Source organism: Perkinsus marinus, assembly GCF_000006405.1.
Source record: "Perkinsus marinus ATCC 50983 genomic scaffold scf_1104296929318, whole genome shotgun sequence".
In the NCBI taxonomy this organism is placed as follows: Eukaryota; Perkinsozoa; order Perkinsida; family Perkinsidae; genus Perkinsus; species Perkinsus marinus.
Genome location: NW_003216498.1, coordinates 768399 through 790850, shown reverse-complemented (window position 1 = coordinate 790850; position 22452 = coordinate 768399). Strand labels below are relative to the sequence as shown.

General features: G+C 51.3%; 1 protein-coding gene across 1 annotated transcript in view; it reads left to right on the top strand.

The window, feature by feature from the left end:
* Positions 1 to 22070, top strand: part of Pmar_PMAR012575 (dynein-1-alpha heavy chain, flagellar inner arm I1 complex, putative) — a gene marked incomplete at both ends in the record, with an annotated part of 22469 nt that extends 399 nt beyond the window's left edge. Inside the window, 77 exons of the mRNA XM_002787751.1 lie at positions 352 to 400; positions 536 to 1201; positions 2051 to 2136; positions 2184 to 2336; positions 2404 to 2481; positions 2724 to 2875; positions 3164 to 3309; positions 3488 to 3559; positions 3609 to 3737; positions 3782 to 3906; positions 3947 to 4096; positions 4167 to 4324; positions 4447 to 4696; positions 4741 to 4894; positions 5261 to 5511; positions 5557 to 5696; positions 5877 to 6092; positions 6384 to 6517; positions 6557 to 6746; positions 6795 to 7083; positions 7204 to 7437; positions 7482 to 7606; positions 7920 to 8093; positions 8226 to 8402; positions 8552 to 8689; positions 8890 to 9004; positions 9055 to 9156; positions 9204 to 9335; positions 9386 to 9514; positions 9554 to 9594; positions 9811 to 9904; positions 9951 to 10116; positions 10281 to 11812; positions 11860 to 12018; positions 12065 to 12187; positions 12315 to 12458; positions 12502 to 12645; positions 12687 to 12773; positions 12829 to 13008; positions 13065 to 13157; positions 13213 to 13321; positions 13370 to 13572; positions 13619 to 13708; positions 13756 to 13952; positions 14012 to 14159; positions 14205 to 14291; positions 14336 to 14502; positions 14558 to 14687; positions 14732 to 14872; positions 14927 to 15010; positions 15051 to 15215; positions 15263 to 15483; positions 15635 to 15775; positions 15822 to 15993; positions 16040 to 16194; positions 16239 to 16339; positions 16390 to 16526; positions 16574 to 16714; positions 16900 to 17037; positions 17091 to 17198; positions 17254 to 17432; positions 17476 to 17566; positions 17626 to 17817; positions 17861 to 17992; positions 18047 to 18220; positions 18267 to 18776; positions 18824 to 18977; positions 19031 to 19152; positions 19203 to 19298; positions 19351 to 19533; positions 19576 to 19709; positions 19750 to 20739; positions 20782 to 20930; positions 21039 to 21198; positions 21246 to 21366; positions 21437 to 21673; positions 21723 to 22070. Coding sequence (XP_002787797.1) covers positions 352 to 400; positions 536 to 1201; positions 2051 to 2136; positions 2184 to 2336; positions 2404 to 2481; positions 2724 to 2875; positions 3164 to 3309; positions 3488 to 3559; positions 3609 to 3737; positions 3782 to 3906; positions 3947 to 4096; positions 4167 to 4324; positions 4447 to 4696; positions 4741 to 4894; positions 5261 to 5511; positions 5557 to 5696; positions 5877 to 6092; positions 6384 to 6517; positions 6557 to 6746; positions 6795 to 7083; positions 7204 to 7437; positions 7482 to 7606; positions 7920 to 8093; positions 8226 to 8402; positions 8552 to 8689; positions 8890 to 9004; positions 9055 to 9156; positions 9204 to 9335; positions 9386 to 9514; positions 9554 to 9594; positions 9811 to 9904; positions 9951 to 10116; positions 10281 to 11812; positions 11860 to 12018; positions 12065 to 12187; positions 12315 to 12458; positions 12502 to 12645; positions 12687 to 12773; positions 12829 to 13008; positions 13065 to 13157; positions 13213 to 13321; positions 13370 to 13572; positions 13619 to 13708; positions 13756 to 13952; positions 14012 to 14159; positions 14205 to 14291; positions 14336 to 14502; positions 14558 to 14687; positions 14732 to 14872; positions 14927 to 15010; positions 15051 to 15215; positions 15263 to 15483; positions 15635 to 15775; positions 15822 to 15993; positions 16040 to 16194; positions 16239 to 16339; positions 16390 to 16526; positions 16574 to 16714; positions 16900 to 17037; positions 17091 to 17198; positions 17254 to 17432; positions 17476 to 17566; positions 17626 to 17817; positions 17861 to 17992; positions 18047 to 18220; positions 18267 to 18776; positions 18824 to 18977; positions 19031 to 19152; positions 19203 to 19298; positions 19351 to 19533; positions 19576 to 19709; positions 19750 to 20739; positions 20782 to 20930; positions 21039 to 21198; positions 21246 to 21366; positions 21437 to 21673; positions 21723 to 22070 — 14484 coding nt within the window. The remainder of the gene's footprint in view (positions 1 to 351; positions 401 to 535; positions 1202 to 2050; positions 2137 to 2183; positions 2337 to 2403; positions 2482 to 2723; positions 2876 to 3163; positions 3310 to 3487; positions 3560 to 3608; positions 3738 to 3781; positions 3907 to 3946; positions 4097 to 4166; positions 4325 to 4446; positions 4697 to 4740; positions 4895 to 5260; positions 5512 to 5556; positions 5697 to 5876; positions 6093 to 6383; positions 6518 to 6556; positions 6747 to 6794; positions 7084 to 7203; positions 7438 to 7481; positions 7607 to 7919; positions 8094 to 8225; positions 8403 to 8551; positions 8690 to 8889; positions 9005 to 9054; positions 9157 to 9203; positions 9336 to 9385; positions 9515 to 9553; positions 9595 to 9810; positions 9905 to 9950; positions 10117 to 10280; positions 11813 to 11859; positions 12019 to 12064; positions 12188 to 12314; positions 12459 to 12501; positions 12646 to 12686; positions 12774 to 12828; positions 13009 to 13064; positions 13158 to 13212; positions 13322 to 13369; positions 13573 to 13618; positions 13709 to 13755; positions 13953 to 14011; positions 14160 to 14204; positions 14292 to 14335; positions 14503 to 14557; positions 14688 to 14731; positions 14873 to 14926; positions 15011 to 15050; positions 15216 to 15262; positions 15484 to 15634; positions 15776 to 15821; positions 15994 to 16039; positions 16195 to 16238; positions 16340 to 16389; positions 16527 to 16573; positions 16715 to 16899; positions 17038 to 17090; positions 17199 to 17253; positions 17433 to 17475; positions 17567 to 17625; positions 17818 to 17860; positions 17993 to 18046; positions 18221 to 18266; positions 18777 to 18823; positions 18978 to 19030; positions 19153 to 19202; positions 19299 to 19350; positions 19534 to 19575; positions 19710 to 19749; positions 20740 to 20781; positions 20931 to 21038; positions 21199 to 21245; positions 21367 to 21436; positions 21674 to 21722) is intronic.
* Positions 22071 to 22452: the final 382 nt, after the last annotated feature.

Sequence of the window (22452 nt, the reverse complement as noted above, 5' to 3'; positions counted from 1 at the left end):
TTTATGATGGCGACGAAGCTTCTCGCATATGAGGAAGGTTTCGTTATAGATGTGTCTACCTGAATCTGCTAAGTTTCCATAACTCATCAGCTTTCAATGCTGGTGATGTTGCCTCCTCTATAGGGAGAAAATTGAGGAGGGTTCTTTATAAGGGTCGTCGGGTGGCTGGTTGTGGGGGAACAAAGCGAGGGGTCTGTTTCAGTTTATACTTTTCAACGAGAAATGTCGTTTTCGGGTTCGACGGAGGTGCTGCGATCGGCGCCTCTTGCATCAGCGGGTTTGACTAAGTCTTACTCGATGCCGGAGACAGCACGGTCATCATGTTCATCGTTGGCGTCGATGAACTCGGAGCACCATCGTAAGGGCTCGTCTCAGAGGGCTAAGAAGAGGAAGAAGAGTGGTAGGGGTCGGCGGCGGCATGATAGGGATTATGAAGGGACCGCGAGAAGGACCTTTGACTGCTATAGCTGTATTAAAAGGATACGGGCGCATAGACCGATTTACCTTAGAAACGACTTTACTTATTGCTCGAGAGCGTGCCGGGAGAAGGGCGTGTCGGAGCTCTTTGGTAAGTTTGCACGTCATGGTGGACTCACGCCTGAGGAACTCGATAGTCTATCTGTACGACAATTGGGGATACTCCGGTCGAAGGCAGTTGATGTGTGTGCTGCTATGGCGGTTCAAGCGATAACAGTGTCGGCGATGCGGAGGAGGGATAGCGGTGATCCTGGTGTTGCTGTGAGGACCTATCTCAATCCAGAGGACTACTCGTGCTTGGGGCGGCCGGGAGAGGACGATGGTCGAGATCAGTTTGATGATGAGGAGGAGGCTGCTGCGGTGGAGGAGGAGGAGAGCGCTCGGGAGAGGCTGGAGGCTGAATGGGGGCATAGGCCGGGGACTATAATGGAGGCGGCGCAGGAGCGTGCGAGGCTAATGATACGGAATCTCGCGCTGAGATTGAGCAGTAACGCATTGGTGTCAAGGGCTGTGAATACGTATTGTAGCAGTAGGGAATGGGGACAGGAGATGACCAAGAATAGCAGTGTTGGGATGTTGTTCTCATATTTACCGGAGCTGCAGGGGCCGACTTTACCGCAGGATCGAACAGATGCGAGTTTGGCGGCTCGAGTGGAGCTGGAGCAGGAGGCTGCTATAGAGGAGAGTATGTATTGCCCTATGGGGCAGGCTTCTAGTGGGTCGAGTATGTATAGTACAACGGTGGGGGACCAACAGGAGGTGTGTAGTAAGCATGGGGGTCCAGCTAGGGGACTAGGGTCTATTCCTAGCAGAGCAGGTAGTGCAGTGAGGGGGAGAATTCGGGTGGGGAATCATTCGATTGTGTTTTAGTTTCCATCATCCGCCTACGAGGAGATGATGATGATGTTGAAAGTGAAAGGGCGAAAGCTGTAGAGCCTCGTCGAAGAACTCTGGGAATTTTTTGACAGTATTAGAGATACCGTAGTAGTAGTGTTGGATGCATTAAGATGGGTGTGTATAGGTGATCACGAGTAAGTTCATCACCACCATCATCATCAGCTGCCTCTGCACTGGTCTTCATCATTGCCCCTGTCTGCGGCGATTCGTATCATTTTGTCGCACTAACTTCCTATCTTGCCTGTACGAATTTTTCATTATTATCATTGTAGTTATATCATCTGCCTTGTATGGTTGATCATTGTGGAGGGAAGGTGTTTTATCTAAGCTCTCGAGGAGCTCGGGATGATCGCTCTATTGCCGCTATCACAACCACTACGGTAAAAATACAATTCTGTGATTTTTGGATATTAGTATTGTCACTATAAGTGAACGGAGTTTGGATAAGCTGTATTGGAAGAGGAGCGTTGCCTTGGGTGTTGCGTACGGGTGTATTTTCCACGTAGTATTTGGGAGCCGTCACTAAACCTTGTTGGAATTCCGTTGTGAAACACTGCGTGGAATTTCCGAACTTGCCTGAGGAAAAATACGCTTTTTTGAGTTGGGCTAATGTCGGGGTCCTCATCCTCTGTTCGGGAGCCTCCTCGTCATCGTGAGTGGAGTCACATCGACGCAGTGCGGGAGGGTAATGTACGGCGGAGGGAGGCTGAGATGAGGAGGAGGGAGAGGGAGCGTCTTGAGAAGGAGCAGGAGGCTAGGAAGGTACTGATGCGGTTAAGGAGGATCGATTGATGACCTTGTGAGCTTAGATGTTAGAGGAGTGTGCGGCTGCTAGGAGGGATAGGTGTAGACAAGGGCGATTAGCTGAAGGTGTGGTAAGGGCTCGAGAGAGGAGGTTGAAAGCATTGGAGAACGATTATAAGGATCGTTGCCGCGAGATCAAGATCACGGCTCGACACCAGGTGGGGTTCATCACTGGAAGGAGGCCGCCTGTTCGCTGATATATGGGCGACCAACGTGACGTTTTAGAACTGGTTCTTGCGAGAAACGGAGTCGGTGGTGAAGTCGGCAGAGCAGTTGAGGGTGGAGGAGGAGGTTCAGCGAGAAGTGATGAGGGGTTATAAGGAGATGCGGCGGAGGTGTATTGAAGGGCGGGCAGAGGGTAGGAGGAGGCAGTTGGAGGGGTTGGGTAGTAAGGCGAGGAGAAGGGTAATGTCGGGGTAAGGAGGAGGCCCGCTCTCGATAGTGGATTAAGTCTACCGCATTCTGGTATCGCTTGGTGAATTGATATTTCTTATACACTCTTATTGCAGTGATCACCTTGAGGTAGTGTGATTGGTATATGTCAGGCGACGAGTGTAGAGAGTAGAGAGGAGCAGCGGCAGCATAGAGAGGTGGCTAGGGTGGATAGTCTGAGGGAACTGGTGGCAGTAGAGAAGGCTAGGAGGATGGATGCCTTCGTCACTGCCATGGAAACTGGTGCTATACCACGCTTACTGAGGTAGGAGGGTCCGGGGGGAGCTGCTGGTGATGGATCGTGGTCCTGCTGCTGGTAGTCGTTTACCAATCGCTGACGAAAGCGTGGCTTGCCTGTAAACACTATCGTAATATCATTGATAGCATTATCGCATGTTGTCGCCGAATTTACCAGTGCTGGAAGGTGTTGTGCAATTGTCAATAGGGTGGAGCTGGGAGATGGGGTCTCAACTCACTACGAATGATGGCGCTATCATGGCGGGCGAAAATTCGAAGATATTTTAAGAATCTTCGCAGTGCGCGGCCGTTTTAGATTCCTCCCTTCCGGGGTGAAGCTCGACCAGGCGATATCCTGTGATTTGGACTCTCTCGGAGTTGAGCTTTTCTGCAGTATCAATATGTTCCAGGTAGTGAGTGTCAGGGCGAAGGCGACGGCTGATGCTGCTGAAGACTTCCGACGTAGAAGGCGAGATTCCCGTATATTATGTTCAACGCACTAAGACATGTTTCGATCTGAGATGCCCAAGGGGTTCGGTGATGATGATGTATGTATGTTGTTCATCATCCAGTATTGGCTGTGTTGAGTTGTTGGTCAATTAGTCAATCCGTGGGAGTAGGGGTATTAGTATGACCATAGACAGCTCGCAAGGTGCGGCTCTTGACGTAGCCTTCTGCACTGCGTGGTTTCAGGCAAGGTTGCAGCTACCAGGTGATGAGTGTGTCTTGGCTGCTGTTGACGGGAAGAGTCGTCGTTTCAGGTGTCACTGCAGAGCACTGGACCGACCACGTAGCGAAGAAGTGCCTCGACTGGGCCATCAACCCCGATGCTGCCAGCATTTGTCTGTGGCAAAAGGAGGACGGCACGTTGAAGGTCTTTAAGCACACTCGTGAGGGAATAGACTCCTTGGAGATGCATGAGTTTGACGGTCAGGGAAATCCGAGTCCAAAGCGACTGTCGCTGGCCGTTTGCCCAAGGCTATCCATTCGGGTCGAGTGAGGGAGTTCGCTGCTTTCTATAAGCGCACTCCTACTGCGTGTACGAAGGATAATATAGGGGTAAGAAATGAGGTTTTGGTTGGGTAGCTGCTGAGCGGAGGGGCTTATGCAGGAGGTTGTGATGTTTACTGTGGTGAGGGGTGATATTCTACGCGATGGTCCGATGCTGTTATTCAACTCCATCTATGCTCCGATGACTACTCGTGACTTGGGCTGGCCGGATAACGTCAGAAGGGAGTTTACGGAGGAGGTAAGGGTTCGGCATGACCGTGCTCAGGCATGTGAATTGCCGCTCTCAGTTGGTATTGCTCTTTTGTCAGTTTCAACGGTTCATAGCGGCCAGTGTGGAAGCGGCCAACCTCGCTAAGGGTACGACGGTGCTGTATGTGCCTGTTGACGACTTGGAGGATACTGAGGCTGTGAGTAAGGATAAGGATCTTGTGCAGCGATTGGAGAGCTGCCTCATACACTGGGTATGGTTGGGTGTCTCTCCGCTGCTGTGTTATAGTCCCCCGGCAGACCCGACAGATCAAAGATGTCACCAGTGGTCAGGGGGTGTCCTCGGAGGCCCTCACTGGCGACACTCCGGACCCGTCTAAGCAAGGTGGGTGATGAGGCCCATCGTAGAGCTGATGATGGGTTGGTAGGTCCGCTGAGCGAAATAGAAATGTGGGCGATGCGCGATGTGGATCTGTCTGAGTTGAATGGCCAGCTGAAGTCAGCGGAGCTACAGCAAGTTCTGAAAGTGTTGGAGGCGGCGAAGAGCCCCTACTTGACGCAGTTCAAGTCGTTGGAGGACAGCATTAATCAGGGCAGCATCGAAGCACGGGATAACCTCAAGTTCCTGTCTGTAGGTTGGGAGTATGGGAATGGCCCCATGTTGTGGCGGCTCAGGTCCTGAAGGAGCCATGTCTGGAGTTGGCTGAAGCTGGCCCGGCGGAGTTGACAGCGCTGTTGCCGAAGATCCTCAACTGCGTGCGTCTGGTGTGGTCCATGAGCACCTACTATAACACGACTGATCGGATCATTGGCCTGCTGAGAAAGGTCAGTAACGAGGTGATATACCGCTGCCAGCAGTGGATAACTGTGGAGAGGATATTCCAGGGTAGGGCTGTGTGCTAGGGGGGGGGTCGGTAGGGCGTTGGGTAGGTGCTGGAATTGAGGAAGTGAAGAAAGTGTTGTCGGACTGTATACGATGCTGCAAGGCCTTTCAAGAGGGCTACATGTGTGTGTCGAGGCTCATTGCAGCGGACAAGACGGCGAAGCCTTGGGATTTCCCACACGGTTCCATTTTCGCACAGGTGCCTTGGGGGAGTTGGCCGGGGTTGATTGTGGATTTCTCGGGGCTTCTCAGGTTGACGCATTCGTCCAGCGATGTGCTGATCTCACAGATCTTTGCGTCGCCCGGGAGCAGTTTGCGATTTCGAGTCTAGGGGGAGAGTATCCAGTTTTCACAGGTTGGTGGTGGGTTGGGTGGCGGCATGTATATGTGTTGTTGAAGGTACCAAGGCCGAGGATGTCACCAGAAGTTTGAGTGAAATCGAACTCACATTCTTACGGCATGCCGATCGACTGTGGATAGCTGATTATGATATACTTGATGTAAAGGCGGGGAAGTGGCATGAGGACTATGGCACGCTGAAGCAGCAGATCAAGGATCTTGAGGTTGGTCTGTGGTGAATTTGGAATTGTAGTAGATGCTCTATAAAGGTCATGTACATTAACGTGATCAACTCCGCCTTTGATAACGTATCAACGGTGGGGGCAGCATGTGATTTGCTCATGAACTTTTACGTCCTGGCGAAGCGAGAGCGAGTGGTGACTTTTGTCCAGAAGAAGTCATCTAACGTGTAAGCGGAGATCTCCAGGACGATCGGCTAGTGTTGGTGAGCGTATAAGAAACTAGGGAAACTCCTATTGGTGTTGTTACAAATCATGGATAACTCTTCATAACGTTGTGGGGGAATTTTCCGAGCTCAGCGGCTGATGAACCTGAGCACATATTCTAACATTGGTCGCCGGCGTCGCAGGTATGGCCTTTTCCTTGGTGAACTGGCTGGCATCAAGAGGGAGTTTGAGCAGTTTAGAAGAAAACCTCAGTTGCCGGTCGCAGCGGAGCATCCCCCGTTCGCGGGTCAGGCGATGTGGGCTAAGGGCATTGCATTGAGAATACAGCGGCAATGGGAGGTGGGATGTTGTCTACAGCTTCGCTCCGCTGAGGAATATTCTTTCTCTTGCTGGACTAGGTCATGCTGGAGTTGATCGAAGCAGGAGTGCTGTATCCATCGAGGGAGCAAGCAATGGCGCGTGACGGTTACCACAACTTGTGTATTCTGCTGGAAGGATTCGCAGTGCAGGTGAGATGGAGGCGGACGGGAACTATGACGCTGATGATGTTCTTGGTAGACTTTCACCGAGTGGCAAAATGATTTGAGGTCTCTAGGGGAAGAGGACCTCCCGAAAAGGTTGATGCAGAACCTCTTGAACCGGTGCGATGGGTTGGGGTCGGGGATGGACCTCCGTTAGGGCTCGTGCAGGTCGGATGGCGGTCGCAACGTGGCTGCCTCGGCGAGGACCGGTCCACGGGGATACCATATTGAGAATAACTTCGATAAGGGCCTCTTGCGGGTGCTTAGGGAAGTCTACTGTTGGGAGAAGATACAGGGATCGGGTAGGTATGCATGTTGCTATTGCTCTAGCGTGGTGATAGGTATCGTGGTACCGTACTCGGCGCACGACTTGGGGACTCATAGGGAGCATATGAGGGTCGTGCGTGAGCATGTGATGCGGGTTGTGAGAGAGTATAACGAGATTATTGATGCTTTGTCGCCTGTGGAGAGGAGGCTGTTTGCGCAGCACTTGAAGAACTTAGATAGGAGAGTAGCACCGGGTTTGCAGAAGTAGGATGGAGCCGACGAGTGGTGGTGTTGTTGTTGACGTTGTGGTAGGTATACTTGGACTTCAGCGGGTATAAAGGAGTTCTTCGTACGGGACGCATGTCGAGAGTGCTCGAAGTTGTATGAAATAGTGAGGCAGTACAAGGCGAACGACATGAAGATCAAAGAGGCATGCATGGCTATTGAGACGAAGCTGTTGATAAGGATTGAGAAGGGTATCTATCACGCGGCCCAGTTCAAGGAGATGCAGGCTGGCTACAAGAATCATATCGAGGAATACCTCACTCAACATCATCAGCGCATTACGGACCTTCTCATGAGGACATATCAGTTCTTTGAGGTAGCGACAGCCGACAGCCTGGGTTAGTTGAATTGTGCTAGTAGTAGAATATCCTTGTGACGACTGCGGTGTTGGTGCCTTGACATTGGTATCGTTGAGGTTACTTGAGTGATTGCTCAGGCGCACCCAGCGGAGATCCAGAAAGAGTGGCGACGGTATGTGGACTCGATTGACGAGCGTATTCTGGAAGCTCTGAAGCGGTCCATGAAGAACAGCCTTCGGGATTTGAGCCAAGCCTTGAATGGTGATGGCAAGACTGAAGTGAAGCCGCTATTTAAGCTCTTCGCCACGCTGGTGGGGCATCATATGGACTTTGATCCGACTGTAAATGAGCTGAAGGAGTTGTTGCAGAATGTGGGTTCCCTTTGAAGTGGTTGCACTGGGAAGACTTTGGTCAGGTGTGCCGGGATATGACAACGACTTTGACTGTTATAGTCAGATTACCGAGGCACTTCAGGAAGGAGAAGGTGACGGGCTTGCCTATCCTCTTAACAGTGTCGTCAAATCTTATCTTACTCGTGATGTGAATGCTTTACTGACTTCTGTGGATCGTGAATTTGATCGCGGTAGGTCGCTCGAGATATCGAAAGGAAAGAGCAGTTGTTAAGTCAAGGAAATGTCCAAGCGGCAGCAACTATATACATCCCGACGGCTGAAGATGTGGGTGCAGCTCACGAGGGGGAGCACTGAGCCTTGTCGTGGTTCAGGATGCGGCTTTCGAGGAGACTCTGGTCGGCAGGGGATCGTACTTCGAGGATATATCTAAGGATGATGAGTGTGTTATCAAGTAGGGTGGGTGTAGTGACAGGCTAGTGGTTACTGTTTGGATTGAGCAGGTATGTGAAGGAGATCTTGAGGGGCTTCAATCGGTGTGCCATTAAGCTTGAGGATAAATTGAAGTGGTGGAGTACGACGTACCAACCCATCGTTAGTGAGGATAAGGATACATTCTTACGCCGATATGCAAAGACTGAGAGGCCTCTTAGTGTGGTGGGTGAAGATATCCAAAAGTGAGTAAGGCTGTCCCTCTCTATTGCAATGATGCTTATCGGCAGTGAGCGTGCTCATGGATCTTGACTTGCTGTTTTCGTTCCTCCTCCGCACCGCGTATGTCATTGACCCTCATGTTGATCCAACTTCAGGTATAAGCGTTTACAGTTGGATATACAGCAAGAAGAATACAAAGTTATCATCGACTTCATCCACGCCGATTTCTCTCAACTCAAAAACGAGCTTATCAAGCATTGTCAGCAGTGGCGCGAGAAGCTTACGGACCTGCTCCATGACAGGGCTAAGCAGCAGCTGGACTCTATACTCGGGTGAGGGGTGTTCACTCCGTCGAAGTAGAGTAAGCTTTGGTTCTTTTTCCGTTGAGGTTTTGTCTGGGATTCGGAGTAGTGAATCCACGATTAGATTGGTGGTGTCACCAATCACCACTGTGGTAATTGTTAGTCGTCCTTTTATTCAGGTACTTTACTAGCAATAGTAAGATTCTACTCTCTACCCCCCGGAATTTCGATCAGCTTCGGGAGCGGATACATCTACTGGACACTTGCTCGAATGACATTGGAAACATGGACGACAGGATCAAACCTGTTGAAGATATGTGAGTACCCGAGTAGCGACCATCTCATCTACTTACTGTACTCATCCTGCTGGGAATATCTCACAGTGTGCCGAATGAGTGTTGGAATCAGTGGATCATTCACTGGTGTAATGGGAGGCCCGTTATCCTTGATGGTACGGCTGGAAGTGCTGGCATTATGGAAGCTAGTCTGTTGCTTTGAGAACATACGTTGTTTGAAGGTACCAAGCGTTAGCCGACTTTGATGTCGCGACGAGTGATGTTGAAACAGCTCGTAAAATGTCGATGAGGCCACGCCTTGAGAACTTTAAGGACAATCTGGTCGAGGCAGGGGAGGTGATCCCTGGAGGAGTTAGGGTGACGATAAGCCTGAGTGGGTGTATTAGATACTGTCCAAGAGCAAGAAGGTGATGAAGGTGAAGCTGGAAAATGAGCTGCAGGCCTTTTCCACGTCGGTCAAGGGACTCTTTGAAGACTTCAATAAACGGGTAGGGAATCAGTTGTGTTTTATCAAGGGTGCTGATCGATCCTCCAGGCTCCGTTCTCTTCGGATGATATCAGCGTCTCGGAGGCAAGGGGCCTTTTGGAGGAGTTCACGAAGGAGCTTGAGCGCAAGCGGAAGCAGGAAGTTGACTTCCGACCTAATCTCGAGTTATTCAAAATGGATGTACGTTGACTGGCGGGGGTATGTGAGGGGTAGATTGAGGAACGGTTTAGGCGGCGTCTTACAAGGAAATAGAGAAGGTTGGTGAAAAGTTGGAGTCTTTGAGGACTATATGGGGGTATCGTGCTGACTGGGACGAACAGCTGGAGGAGATCACGAGGGTTCAATTTCGAGACCTTGACGTGAGATACCACTGCGGTTCATGGCTGAGTGTTTTGTAGTGGAGAACTTGGACACGATGGCTGCTGGCTATCAGAAGAAAGTAGTATCAGTGCGACTGATCAGTCTGAGGTGTAGTGCTATTGTACACCTCCTCCTCCTTACTGTTCAGTGCGTGAAGTTGAGGGGGACTATGGGTAACTGGAATGTGTGGCAGATCTCAAGAAGGGGATCGACGAGTTCCGTTTGGCTATGCCATTGATAACAAATCTGAGGTAGACCCTGAACCATGCAGAGTAGGATGGTATTCGGCGTTCAGGTTGGATGCGATGCGACCTCGGCATTGGAAGGCTATAATGGAGGAAATAGGTTGCGAGTTCGATCCCCACGCTGGGGATTTTACTCTGGGGAAGGTGGCGCGGACCTCAGACGGGGGCTATGGTATGACTCTTATATCAGGTCTTCGAGCTTGAGTTACCCAAGCATTCGGAGCTTATCGCTAGGCTGGCGGACGAGGCGAGGAAGCAGTATGAGATAGAGTCAGGTCTGGAGATGATCGAAGGAGTGTGGGCGACTATGGAGATCGAGATGATGGACTACAAGCAGCATTACGTGAAGATCAGGAGTAGGCATATCAGTTGTGTGAAGGGCCCACCTCTCCTCACGTTGTCCATCCTCTGATGGTATTGCTGTGGATGGGATCGATTGCCTAGTAGATGTGACTAAGCTTCCTTTGGTGGCATCTTGCGCTTTTGAGGCGCAGTTCAACTGTATATTAACGTGCTGTAGGTACCGAGGAGCTGTTCCAAGCCTTGGAGGAGCATATTCTGAAACTATCTGATATGAAGAGCTCACAGTTCTATCTACCCTTCGCCGAGAAGGTTGACAAGTGGGAGAAGATGCTTGCCAGTGTGAGCGAAGTAGTGGAAAACATCCTTGCGGTACAACGTGCTTGGATGTATCTCGAGAATATCTTCGTGGGGAGCGACGATATAAGACCGCATCTGCCAACGGAGAGCGCTTGGTTCGATGATGTGAATGATGGATTCCCGAAGATGTTGAGAAGCATTTATGATCATCCGAATGCGGTCGAGTCGTGTGCGGGGGATAACTGCGGGGAGATGCTGGAGAGTCTGAGTTCTTATATGGAGAAGCTGGAGAGGATTCAAAAGGCTTTGGATGACTATCTCGAAAGGAAGAGGATGCTGTTCCCGAGGTTCTACTTCTTGTCCAATGATGATCTGCTGGAGATACTGGGCCAAGCTAAGGAGCCAGAGTTGGTTCAGAAGCATATCAAGAAGTGCTTTGAAGGTATTAAGGTACTCGATTTGGTGAAGACTCAGCGAGAGGAAAGAACGGTTTGTGAGGCGGTGGGGATGATATCTCCGGATGGGGAGAAAGTGCCTTTCTCCAAGCCTGTGATACTGGACCCTCCAGTAGAGGGATGGTTAGTGCAGGTGGAGAGGAGAATGAGGAGTACGTTGAGGAAGCTGTTGAGGTCGTGTGAGGAGGCGAATAGATCGAAGGGGATGAAGAAGGACAAGTGGGTGCTCAAGTATCCCGGGCAGTTGCTCATCACGGCTGGGCAAATATCTTGGACGACGGCTTGCCAGAATGCGCTGGCCAAGGTAGCTGAGGGTAACAAGAAGGCGATGAGGATGTGCAGGAGGCGGCAGACGAGGACCATAGCGAAGTTGACAGATATGATAAGGAAACCGTTGGGTAAGGTGGACAGGAACAAGGTGGTGGCTCTGATCACCATCGAGGTCCACGCTCGGGATGTCCAGGAGAGGCTCATAGTGCTGAAATGCGAGTCTCCGCAGCACTTCGACTGGTTGTCTCAGCTGAGATTCGAGCTGATAGAGCCTATGGTTGGTGGGGAAGATGCGGTTATGGCTACGGGGATGGAAGATCTGACTGGCCAGGAAAAGAAGACGGGTTCGACCCTATCATGTGTCGTTTTGCAGACTAACACGATGAACCCATATGGGTACGAGTATCAGGGGAACAACGGCCGGCTTGTGATCACGCCTATGACTGACCGTTGCTATATGACGCTGACGACAGCGATGCACCTGAAGAGGGGCGGAGCTCCTCAGGGTCCGGCCGGGACGGGTAAAACAGAGTCGGTGAAGGACTTGGGTAAGGGTATGGCGAAGTACGTTATAGTCTTCAACTGCAGTGATGGGCTTGACTACAAGTCTCTGGGAAGAATGTTCAGCGGGCTGGCCCAGGCAGGGGCTTGGGGGTGTTTTGATGAGTTCAATCGTATCGAAGTGGAGGTTTTATCGGTGGTAGCAGCACAGATCCTCTGCATTCAGGTCGGCATGTATGTTGTTGGATGGTTGATGATGGTGTCGCATTTCAGACCGCACTTCGTGAGGAGAGAGAGACCTTCATGTTCGAGGAGAACGTCATTCGACTGGATAAGAGTTGCGCTGTCTTCATCACGATGAATCCAGGATACGCGGGTCGTAGTGAACTGCCGGACAACCTGAAGAGTCTATTCAGACCTGTGGCGATGATGGTGAGTAGCTTGCGGTGGAAGGGGAGGGAAGTGGTGAATCGTTCAGGTACCGGACTTGGCGATGATAGCTGAGATTATGCTGGTGTCCGAAGGGTTTATGGACTTCAAACCGCTGGCTAAGAAGATGGTCACGCTGTACACAATGATGGTGCAGCAGATGAGCAAACAGGTACTCGTCTATTGGTCTATCATTCCGCTCTCGCAAATAAGTGATATGAGGTTGGACTCGACCGGTTTGGTGGATTGACAAAACTGCGAGGTGGTGGTTGGATGTGAATTCGTTTGCATTGCCTTAGGATCACTATGACTTCGGCTTGAGGAGCATCAAGAGTGTCCTCAACTGTGCAGGGGCTCTGAAGCGTAATGAGCCGGAGATGGACGAGGCCGCCATCCTCATGAGAGCTATCAATGATATGAACGCTCCCAAATGGGTTTCCCAGGTATGTTGGGTCGACGTTGAAGTGGAGGTGTTCGCTGTCTTAGGATAAGCCTCTGTACGCTGCGCTGTTGGGGGATCTTTTCCCTGGCCTGGAGCTTCCCGATCCGGATTATGGTGATCTAGAGAAATGCATAAAGGAGGTCTTATTAGATTACAAGTTGCAACCAACGGACCATGCGGTTCACAAGGTAGACGATGAGTAACTCACGTTGTTATTCGTTGGTCTCAGGTAATACACACGTACGAGACGAAGATAACGCGGCACGGCAATATGTTGGTGGGAGCGAGCCTAGGGGGGAAGAGCACGGCCTGGAAGGTGAGCTTGATAGCCGAGGTAGTCAGACGACGACGATGTGATGGTGGAGCGGTAGGTGTTGGCCGAGACGAAGACGAGGCTGTGTAAACGTAATGTCGCTGGGTATGACAAAGTCTTGTATTACGTATTGAATCCAAAGTCAATAACAATGGACGAGTTGTACGGCGCCTACGACCTTACCACCATGGAGTGGACCGATGGGGTCTTCTCGACGTTGATGCGACAAGCTTGTCAGGTGGGCCGTTCGCTGATAGTCAGGTCACGGATTGGTTGCTGCTGCCGTTGGTGTAGGATGAGAAGTCGGATGACAAATGGATAGTCCTGGACGGTCCTGTGGATACGTTGTGGATTGAGAGTATGAATACTGTGCTAGATGATAACAAGGTGAGGGAGGGACTTTTTACCAGCAGCGGCAGTAGCAGCTGTTGTTGCTGCCTAGGTCCTCACGCTGATCAATGGTGATCGTATATCGATGCCGCCACAAGTGTCATTGCTTTTCGAGGTGGAGGATCTCAGCGTAGCTTCACCAGCAACGGTCAGCCGTGCAGGTGGGGCTAGCGTTGCCTTGATTGGTTGTGTGTTCATATCTGCTATAGGCATGGTCTATTTTGACGTGCACGACTTGGGTTGGAGGCCATACTCTGCTTCGTGGATGGAAAAGTTGGGCTCGACCAGGCCAGCTCAGTTCCCTGCAGAACGGCTGGCTGAGGTGGGCGATCTGTTCCAGAAGTGGGTACCGACGATTCTGCAAGCGAAGAAGGGGCTGTTGGAGCTGGTGCCAATCAGCGAGATCAATGGGGTAAATCGAGCCGATAGTTACGATGGATGTTCGCGTTGTCTGGTAGGTCATGAGTCTCTGCCGCCTGTTTGAATGTTTTGGGATGAACTTGAAATACGACAGTATGGGGGACAAGGCGAGCGATGTTCTGGAGAAGGTCGGAACGAAATTGTTGTATCGGATTGAACGGATCGCTTCTGGAAGGTATTTGTTTTCTGCCTTGTTTGGTCCCTGGGAGGCTCTTTGACGGAGAAGAGTCGAACGGAGATGGACGCGTCGTTGCGACAGATCGATAATAGCATCTTCCCGCATGGGCATTCGGTCTACGACTATGCACTATGGAATGTGGAGAAGACGGCTGAGTTTGACCTTTGGAGAGATCGTCTTCCGGATCCTTTCAAGTGGGCACTTCCTTTTTTCTAGCCTGTATGCTAGATGGATGTGAGTGGAATTCTATCAGGCCTGGGGATCTGCCTTTCCACAAGATTATAGTCCCCACTGCGGATACACTACGTCACGGTGATATCATCTCGAGTCTAGTAGTCCATCATCATCATGTCCTGCTTGTTGGGCACACTGGTACGGGTAAGACAGTGGCGGCCCAGCAGGTAAGGTAGGAGCTGTGAGTACTTGGTGGAAGGTCTGAAGTACAGGTGCTTAGTGGCTGCAATGAAGACAAATCCAAATGGTGCAGTCTGGTCATCAACCTCAGTGCACAGACCAGCAGCGCTATGGTCCAGGTAGTAGGGAGGCCGCCACGGCGATTGAAAGCGGCGGTATGTAGGACATAATAGAGGGCCGGGTAGAGAAGAGAATTAAAAATAAGTTTGGGCCGCCCATGAACAGGAGGATGGTCATACTTGTCGACGACTTGAATATGCCGAGGAAAGATCTATTTGGGAGTCAGCCGCCTTTGGAGCTGCTGCGTCAATGGACGGACTACGAGTGCTGGTAGTAGGCTCTTGGTACTGATTCAAGGCAGGTAGGAGTACGTACACTGGTCCAGGTACGATCGGAAGAAGCAGACCTTGCGGTATATACAGGACATCCAGTTGCTGGGTGCCATGGGGCCACCTGGAGGCGGCAGGGCTGTTATATCGAGGCGGCTACAGAGTCGATTCAATCTACTCTGCGTGGTGAGTGTATCTGCAAGACGGTGTGGTGGCAAAAAGATCCTCAGGTGAATCCTAATGACGCACAAGTGAAGTTGGTGTTCCAAACTCTGTGCTCGCACAAGTTGGAAGCGGGCTTCCGTGATGACCTGAAGAGCATGTCGGACTCCATCACTGCTGCTACTACGACGCTGTATACAGTCATCCAGGTAGGCTTTCTACGGTGTTCGTGGGGCGCAGGGGGGGATTCCTTGGCACTTCAGGAAAAGTTCCTCCCAACGCCGAGTAAGTGTCATTACCTCTTCAACCTTCGAGACGTGAGCAAAGTCTTCCAAGGAATTTACTTGGTAATAGAAAATGCTTGTGTGAGTTGGAATGTATTTGTAGGCGAAACCGGCGTGCTTTGACGAGAAGGATAAGTTTCTGCGGCTTTGGCTACACGAGTGTTGCCGAGTCTTCATGGACCGTCTCATTAGCGAGGAGGATAGAACTAACTTCATCTCAGTGATCGACACTGTGATGGATGAGACTATGCAGGTCCGCGTTAAAGAGGTCGGACGCTGTTACTTGATGCAGTGCGGGATGATATCTTGTCGCAGATCATCGAGCGCAATGAGCATGTATACGACATTGTTTTTGGTGGAGTTGATCTGAAGACTCACGACGCGGAGGACCCCCCATACGACCAAATGGTGGACAAGAAAGGGTTGAAGTTGTTCATGGAAGCTAAACTGGAGAACTACAACGACGAGATGAAAGGCAGAGCGATGGACATAGTGCTGTTCAAGGATGCAATCGAGCACTGCCTCAAGATTCTTAGGTTAGGATTGTGTGTATCGGCTATCGTAATGCGGTGGCTTTGTAATTCTTTGCGGGTTGCCTCTCCTGGTTAACAGTCCTTGCGGCCTAGGTTTTGATGAAGATATTTTAACTCCGCACGGTATGGGTCTTCGAGAATCGTTCTCGCTCAGGATAATACGCATGCCTCGAGGCAATGCCTTGCTAGTGGGGGTTGGTGGCAGTGGTCGTCACTGCCAGACGCGTCTGGCATCATATATCGCCGAGTATAAGTGCTCCCAGATAGAGATCAACAAGAACTATAATCATCAGAAGTATCTAGTGCAGTCGGAGTGTTGTGGCCTTTGAGGGTTATGGTAGATTCCGCGAAGACATCAAGGCCATCTATGAGACGGCAGGGGTGAAAGCACAGAACGTGACGTTCCTCTTCAGCGACACTGAGATCTGCGATGAAAGCTTTTTGGAGGATGTATCTAATATACTCTCCAGTGGGGAGGTGCCCAACCTATATGCAGCCGACGAGCTCAACCAAGTGAGACAGGATATAACCCTGTGTGATGCTTGAGAACGTCGTTCAGGTCCGTACTGCCCTGGAGAAACCAGCGAAGGAAGCAGGGATCGCCTTTGGTCCCGAGGCGATCTATGACTTCTTCCTATCGAGAATTCGAGAGAACCTCCATGTGGTATTCTGTGCGAGTCCAATAGGAGATAGCTTCAGGAATTACTGCCGCATGTGAGCAGACTCCGGTGCGGCTGTGGGGTTGGATGATTTCACAGGTATCCGTCTCTGGTCAATTGCTCAACCATTGATTGGTTCCTGCCGTGGCCCAATGAGGCCCTCACGGAGGTTGCCATGAAGTTCCTCACTGGAGCTCCAGGTGGGCGGCTGATGTCGGAGCGGAAGTGCTGTGAGTGGGTGTACTCCTAGGGCTGCCGCCTGCACACGTGGCCAACGTTGCATCAGTGTTCGGGACAGCCCACACTGCAGTGGTGGAATTTAGTGACATAATGTTGGAAACGCAGAAGAGGCACAATTACGTGACCCCCACCAACTACCTCGAGCTGGTGAACAGCACACGGCAATAGCTAGAGAATGACAAATGGCGGTTCAGGTTCAAGGCTACGTGACTGCTTTGAGGGAAAAAGGTGAAGCGATTGGAGGATCAGCAGACAAACTCCGCAATGGTTTGTCGAAGCTGATGGAAGCCCGAACTCAAGTCGAGGAGATGAGCATCGTACTGGAGAAGAATCAGGTGATGGATGGGTGTGATTACATTCTCGACTGGAAAAATGTCGGATGACTTTTATCTATGCGATGATCCGAGGCCGCGGGAGCTGTTGGTATCTGACCTTGCAGGCTCGGAAGCTCTTGTTCTGCCCTCGTTGGGTGCCCATGTCATCACAGTGAATAGATAGCTACATTGGCATGGCTGTGTAGGAAATCGTGTCGAAGAAGCAGAAGGAGTGTCAAGAGCTCATGGTTGTTATTGTCGAGAAGAGGGCAAATGCAGCGGAGCAGGAGAAGGTCGTCAGAGCCGATGAGGTCCGGATCCAGGCCGAGACCAAAGAGACAGAGGTGAGGGGAGGGCACTGCAGCAGCGTTTAGAGTTCCATATTTGCCTATCGCAGGTCCTCGCGGCTGATGCTCAAGCTGACCTAGACAAGGCCATGCCGGCGTTACAGGCATCTGAGGACGCATTGAATAAGCTCGATAAGAAGGCTATTGCGGAAGTGAAGGTAATACGTTGCTGGAAGCCCCGAGGCATCGTCGCATGGGTTGGCCTTGTCTTAGGTGTATGCCAAACCCCCGGAGTTGGTGATGAAGACTATGTGTGCTGTGATGACTGTGATGGAGAAGGCCCCAACCTGGGCCCAGGCTAAGCTTGAGCTCAATGACGTCAGTTTCCTCCACAAAATCAAGACCTTCGATAAGGATAACATCTCAAATGCGACCGTGAAGAAGATCGAGAAGTACATTTTTCGATGAAGCGTCCACGTGTATTCATGTTATCAGGTTTACGAAGGATCCAGCGTTCACTCCAACTGCTGTAGGGAAGGTTAGCGTAGCTGCTGGAGCCCTCTGCCAATGGGTACATGCTATGAAGGTGAGGCGCTACAGTTGTCTCTCCCTTTCCGTCTCTGGTGTAATTCGCTTGTGACGCAGGTATATGCAGAGGTGTTCCGAGAGGTGGAGCCGAAGCGGCTGAAGCTGCATCGTGCAGCTGAGACACTCCAATCTAAGCAGAGGCAGCTCGCTGAGGCTATGGAGAAACTGCGGATTGTCCAGGAGACTCTGGCTGGCCTCAAGAATCAATTCGACGAGAGTAATGATGCCAAGGAGACTCTAACGAAGCAGGTATGGCATTGTCGCTGTGAATGAGCTGACTTGATATGCCTAGGCGGAAGATCTGAAGTCGAAACTGGACCGAGCTGAGAAGCTCGTGTCTGGTTTGGCTGGTGAGAAGGATCGATGGGAAGTCAGTCTCGAGGACTATGATCAGCGAATCGGTCATCTCGTCGGAGATTGTTTGGTAGGCTGCTACTGCCTGCTGCTCCCACTTGGTTGACGAGGATGTTGGGCTCAGGTTGCCGCTGCTTTCCAGAGCTACGCCGGGCCCTTCGGATCGGCTATGAGGGACGACTTGGTCCAGGATAAGTGGATGCCGATGGTCCAGGAGTTGGCGATACCCTTTTCGGACGATTTCGACTTCCAAGACTTCATGGCTGACCCGGCGGAAGTGAGAACATGGAACCTGCAGGTGAGGGCCGAGGGGAATCTCCATTATGTATAGCTCCATCATGTAGGGGCTACCGACTGATCGATTTTCGACGGAGAATGGAGTGTTGGTGACGAAGTCCCGACGGTGGCCTTTGATGGTGGACCCGCAGAACCAAGCGAACCGATGGATCCGAGACATGGAGAGCCAGAATGACCTGAAGATATTCGATCCGAATACAGCGAACTTTATGCGAACCATAGAGCGAGCGATTGAGTATGGGAAGCCCTGCTTGATGGAGAACGTGGGTGAGGATCTGGACCCATCGCTCGAGCCGGTCCTGGCCAAAAACATCATCAACACTGGAGGAAGTCTGAGCATCCAAATCGGCGAATCCACGCTGTTCTATAATGCGGACTTCAAGTTCTACCTGACTACAAAGCTGGGGAATCCTCATTACACTCCGGAGGTCTCTACAAAGACTACTATAGTCAACTTCGTTGTTGTTGAGGAGGGGCTGTCGAGCCAGTTGCTCGGTGTCGTTGTGAAGAAGGAAGAGCCGCAGTTGGAGCAGCAGAAAGGAGACCTGGTCGTTCGGGTAAGCCCGGCGATGTTGGTCGTACGGAGGAGTGGGCGTTCCTTCAGGTTTCAAAGGGCAAGAATCGTCTGGTTGAGCTAGAGAATGAGATCCTCCGCTTGTTGTCTGAGAGCAAGGGTTCACTACTTGATGATCTCAATCTGGTGAATACTCTTAACGAGTCGAAGACCATCAGCGAGGCTGTCACTGAGCAGGCAAGCGGTCGTCTAGATTTCTCAATGTCTCTTTGGGGTGAGTCTCTCTGTAGGTGGAAGATGCTGAGAAAACCATGATGCAAATTGACAGCGCTCGAGAGAACTACAAGTCATGTGGCGATCGTGCTGCAACGCTGTTCTTCGTCCTCAATGACTTGGTCACGGTGGACCCCATGTACCAGGTCGGTCGGTTTGTGGTTGTCATCCACAGTGTATGCGGATCATGTGGTAGTTTGCCTTGGAGCCCTACATCAAGCTCTTCCAAACGAGTATTGACAAATCTTCGGAGCAGCATCCGATGACGTGTGGAGTGGACGAGCGTGTCGAGGTACCCGGTGGTGTACACAGGATCATAGAGGGCTTTGATGCAGCGGCTTTAGGTTCTCAATAATTACCATACGTTGGCAGTCTACCGGTTCGCCTCTCGAGCGCTATTCGAGAGGCACAAGCTTCTCCTGTCATTGCAAATAACGACTCGCATTCTGGCCAGCAAGGATGAACTTTCTGCTAACGAGTTCAGCTTCTTCCTTCGAGGTGGCCAGACGTTGGACAGGTCAACTCAGGTAGGGGAGTATTCTGCTTGTGTGGTGCAGTCGCTGTGTCAGGCTGCTAACCCATCACCGGATTGGATCAGTCCGGTGTGCTGGGATAACATCACATCTCTGGCAGTAGCCTCTCCAGACGCGTTCACGGGCTTCCAGGCATCACTCGAGCAAGGGCTGCGGGAGTGGAAACGCTGGTCGGTCGCTGCTCGACGATGCTGATAGTAGTCCTCACAGGTATATGGCCTCCGAGCCGGAGAATGAGCCTCTCCCTGGCGAGTGGGAGTCTAGACTAGATCCTTTGCAGAAGCTCGTGCTGGTACGTGCTATGCGGACTGATAGAGTCCTCCCTGCAGTTGGGAAGTTTGTGACGGCCAAAATGGGTTCGAGATTCGTGGAGCCGCCCAACTTCGACCTCGAAGCGATCTATGATGAAAGTGATGCCCGGATGCCGCTGGTGTTCGTTCTGAGCCCTGGCATGGACCCGACACCCCTTCTCCGCGGTCTGGCGGTCAGCAGAGACACTGAATGGAAGACGATATCACTTGGACAGGGGCAAGCCCCCAAAGCTGAGGCCATGCTCCGGCATGGGGTGGAAGCGGGCTTCTGGGTCTTCCTTGCGAACTGCCATTTGTCCGTCTCGTGGCTGCCAGCGTTAGAGAAGCTCGTGGTGCATGAACTCGAGGAGAAGACGCCACATGATATGTTCAGGCTGTGGTTGTCGTCCGACCCGACGCCCAAGTTCCCCATCGCACTCCTGCAGATGTGTATGAAGATGACAACTGAGCCTCCTAGGGGGTTGAAGGCCAACATGGCGAGGCTACTGATCAACCTGACTGAAGACCAGTTCACGCGTTGCACGCAAGCTAACGAGTATCGCAAGCTGCTATTCTCTCTGGTGTGGTTTCATGCGATTCTACTGGAGCGGAAGAAATTCAAAAATTTGGGTTGGAATGTTCCTTATGATTTCAATGATTCCGACTTTGATATTTGCGAGAACATTCTGGCCATGTATTTGGATGAGTACCCGAATGAGATACCTTGGGCGGCGATACGCTACCTTATCGCTGACGCCAATTACGGGGGGCGAGTGACTGAGTACCCTGACAATAAACTATTACGGGCATACGTCGATGAGTTCTTCTGTCCTGAGGCTATCACTTCTGCTAGCTTCTCTCTGTCGCCTTTGCCTACCTATTACATACCAGAAGAGACCACCCTCAACGGGTAGGCCCACTTGCTTGGCTTGACAATTCCAATTTCTATCAGATACCGTATGTACGTGAGGGAGTTGCCCTTCAACGAGCCGCCAGAAGCATTCGGCCAGCATGTCAATGCCGAGATCAGCTCTGCTCTAGCAGATGCAGAAACGGTAGGATCTCGAGGTCTGTTTCAGAGTCACCCTCATTGCTGCCGCTGTAGTTACTGAATACCGTCATCTCAATCCAGCCGGTTGAAGAGGCAGCCCAGGCAGATGATAGTACGGCAGCACGCGTATGCTGGCGACTAGTGATGAATTCTATTAGGCGATGCGGGGAGTAGCGGCACGAAGGACGATGTGGTCATGAAAGTGTGTGATAATCTGCTGGAGAAACTCCCGGAGGACATCGACTTTGACGATATAGCAAGCCGCAATGAAGGGGACAGTAGCCCTTTGAAGATAGTCCTCCTTCAAGAGATAGAGAGGTCGACAGTTGCTTATGAATTTTATTGCCTTCCTGTGGTGTGCTCAGATATAATCTCCTGTTGCGGAAGGTTCGCGTGTCAATCCACGAATTGAAGAAAGGCATCGCGGGCTTTGTCGTGATATCGGAGGAACAAGAATCTGTGATGCAGTCGCTCTCTGAGGGGAAAGTAAGCACTCGGTTCCGTGCTATGCGAGGGAGTTGTTGTGCTGTATCCCCATCGAATATGACTGTTGCAGGTCCCGAATGCCTGGCACAGCGCGTATCCGTCACTGAAGCCACTCAGCGCTTGGACCGTTGATTTGATTTCTCGTGTCAGTCAACTGTCACAATGGGGTCTCCAGGAGACGCCTAAAGTCTTCTGGCTTGGTGGTCTTACTTATCCCACCGGCTTCCTGACGGCCGTATTACAGCTCTCGGCTAGAAAGAATATGGTCAGCGTCGATACGTTCTCCTTTGACTTCGTAGTCTTGCAGGTGTGCACTGAATCCACACCCGGGCTCTGACCGTATTATTCTGCATCAGGTCCATGACGACGTGACGATAACGGCGGCCCCCAAGGAGGGTGCTTATGTGTCGAAGATGATTCTGGAAGGAGCCTCATGGGACGTACAGCACAGCCATTTGGCTGAGCCAGAGCCAATGCAGTTGTTCTCGCCAATCCCCATCGTACACTTCAAACCAGTAGCGAAGAAGAAGACGTCTGAGCACGGCGTTACCCACACATACTCGTGTCCCCTATACCTGTATCCCATCAGAACAGGGACTAGGGAGAGGCCTAGCTTTATGATTTGGGTAGACCTCGAAGCTGGTGAGCATGATGCAGCTTTTTGGACGAAGAGGGGCACAGCCCTTCTACTATCCATTGCCTGATGAACTCCACATGTGGTCGTGTCAAGTCACTATGGAATATGTTGGGTTTTTGGGAGTCCCCTACACCTATCATTGAGGACGCAGTAGAACAACGTATCGCGGGCAAGTAGGCGAATGTAATGATCAGGAATCACATTTTTCCCCGGGTTGAGAGGGGTTCATGATAGACACCCATCATCGGCTCGATGGGAAACATCCATAGTTGGTAATGGTTAATTCGAAGTAGCATGAGGCATGAGAGGGGAGCATAGGGTTTGTGTACTTCCCAAGTACATACCATACATATAGTTTGTGTACTACACCACCCTTTCCTTACTCCTATGCTAGGGGTTCTTTCTGTAGGAAATGCCCAAATTTGTTCCCTGACCGAAATCCCGAAGGG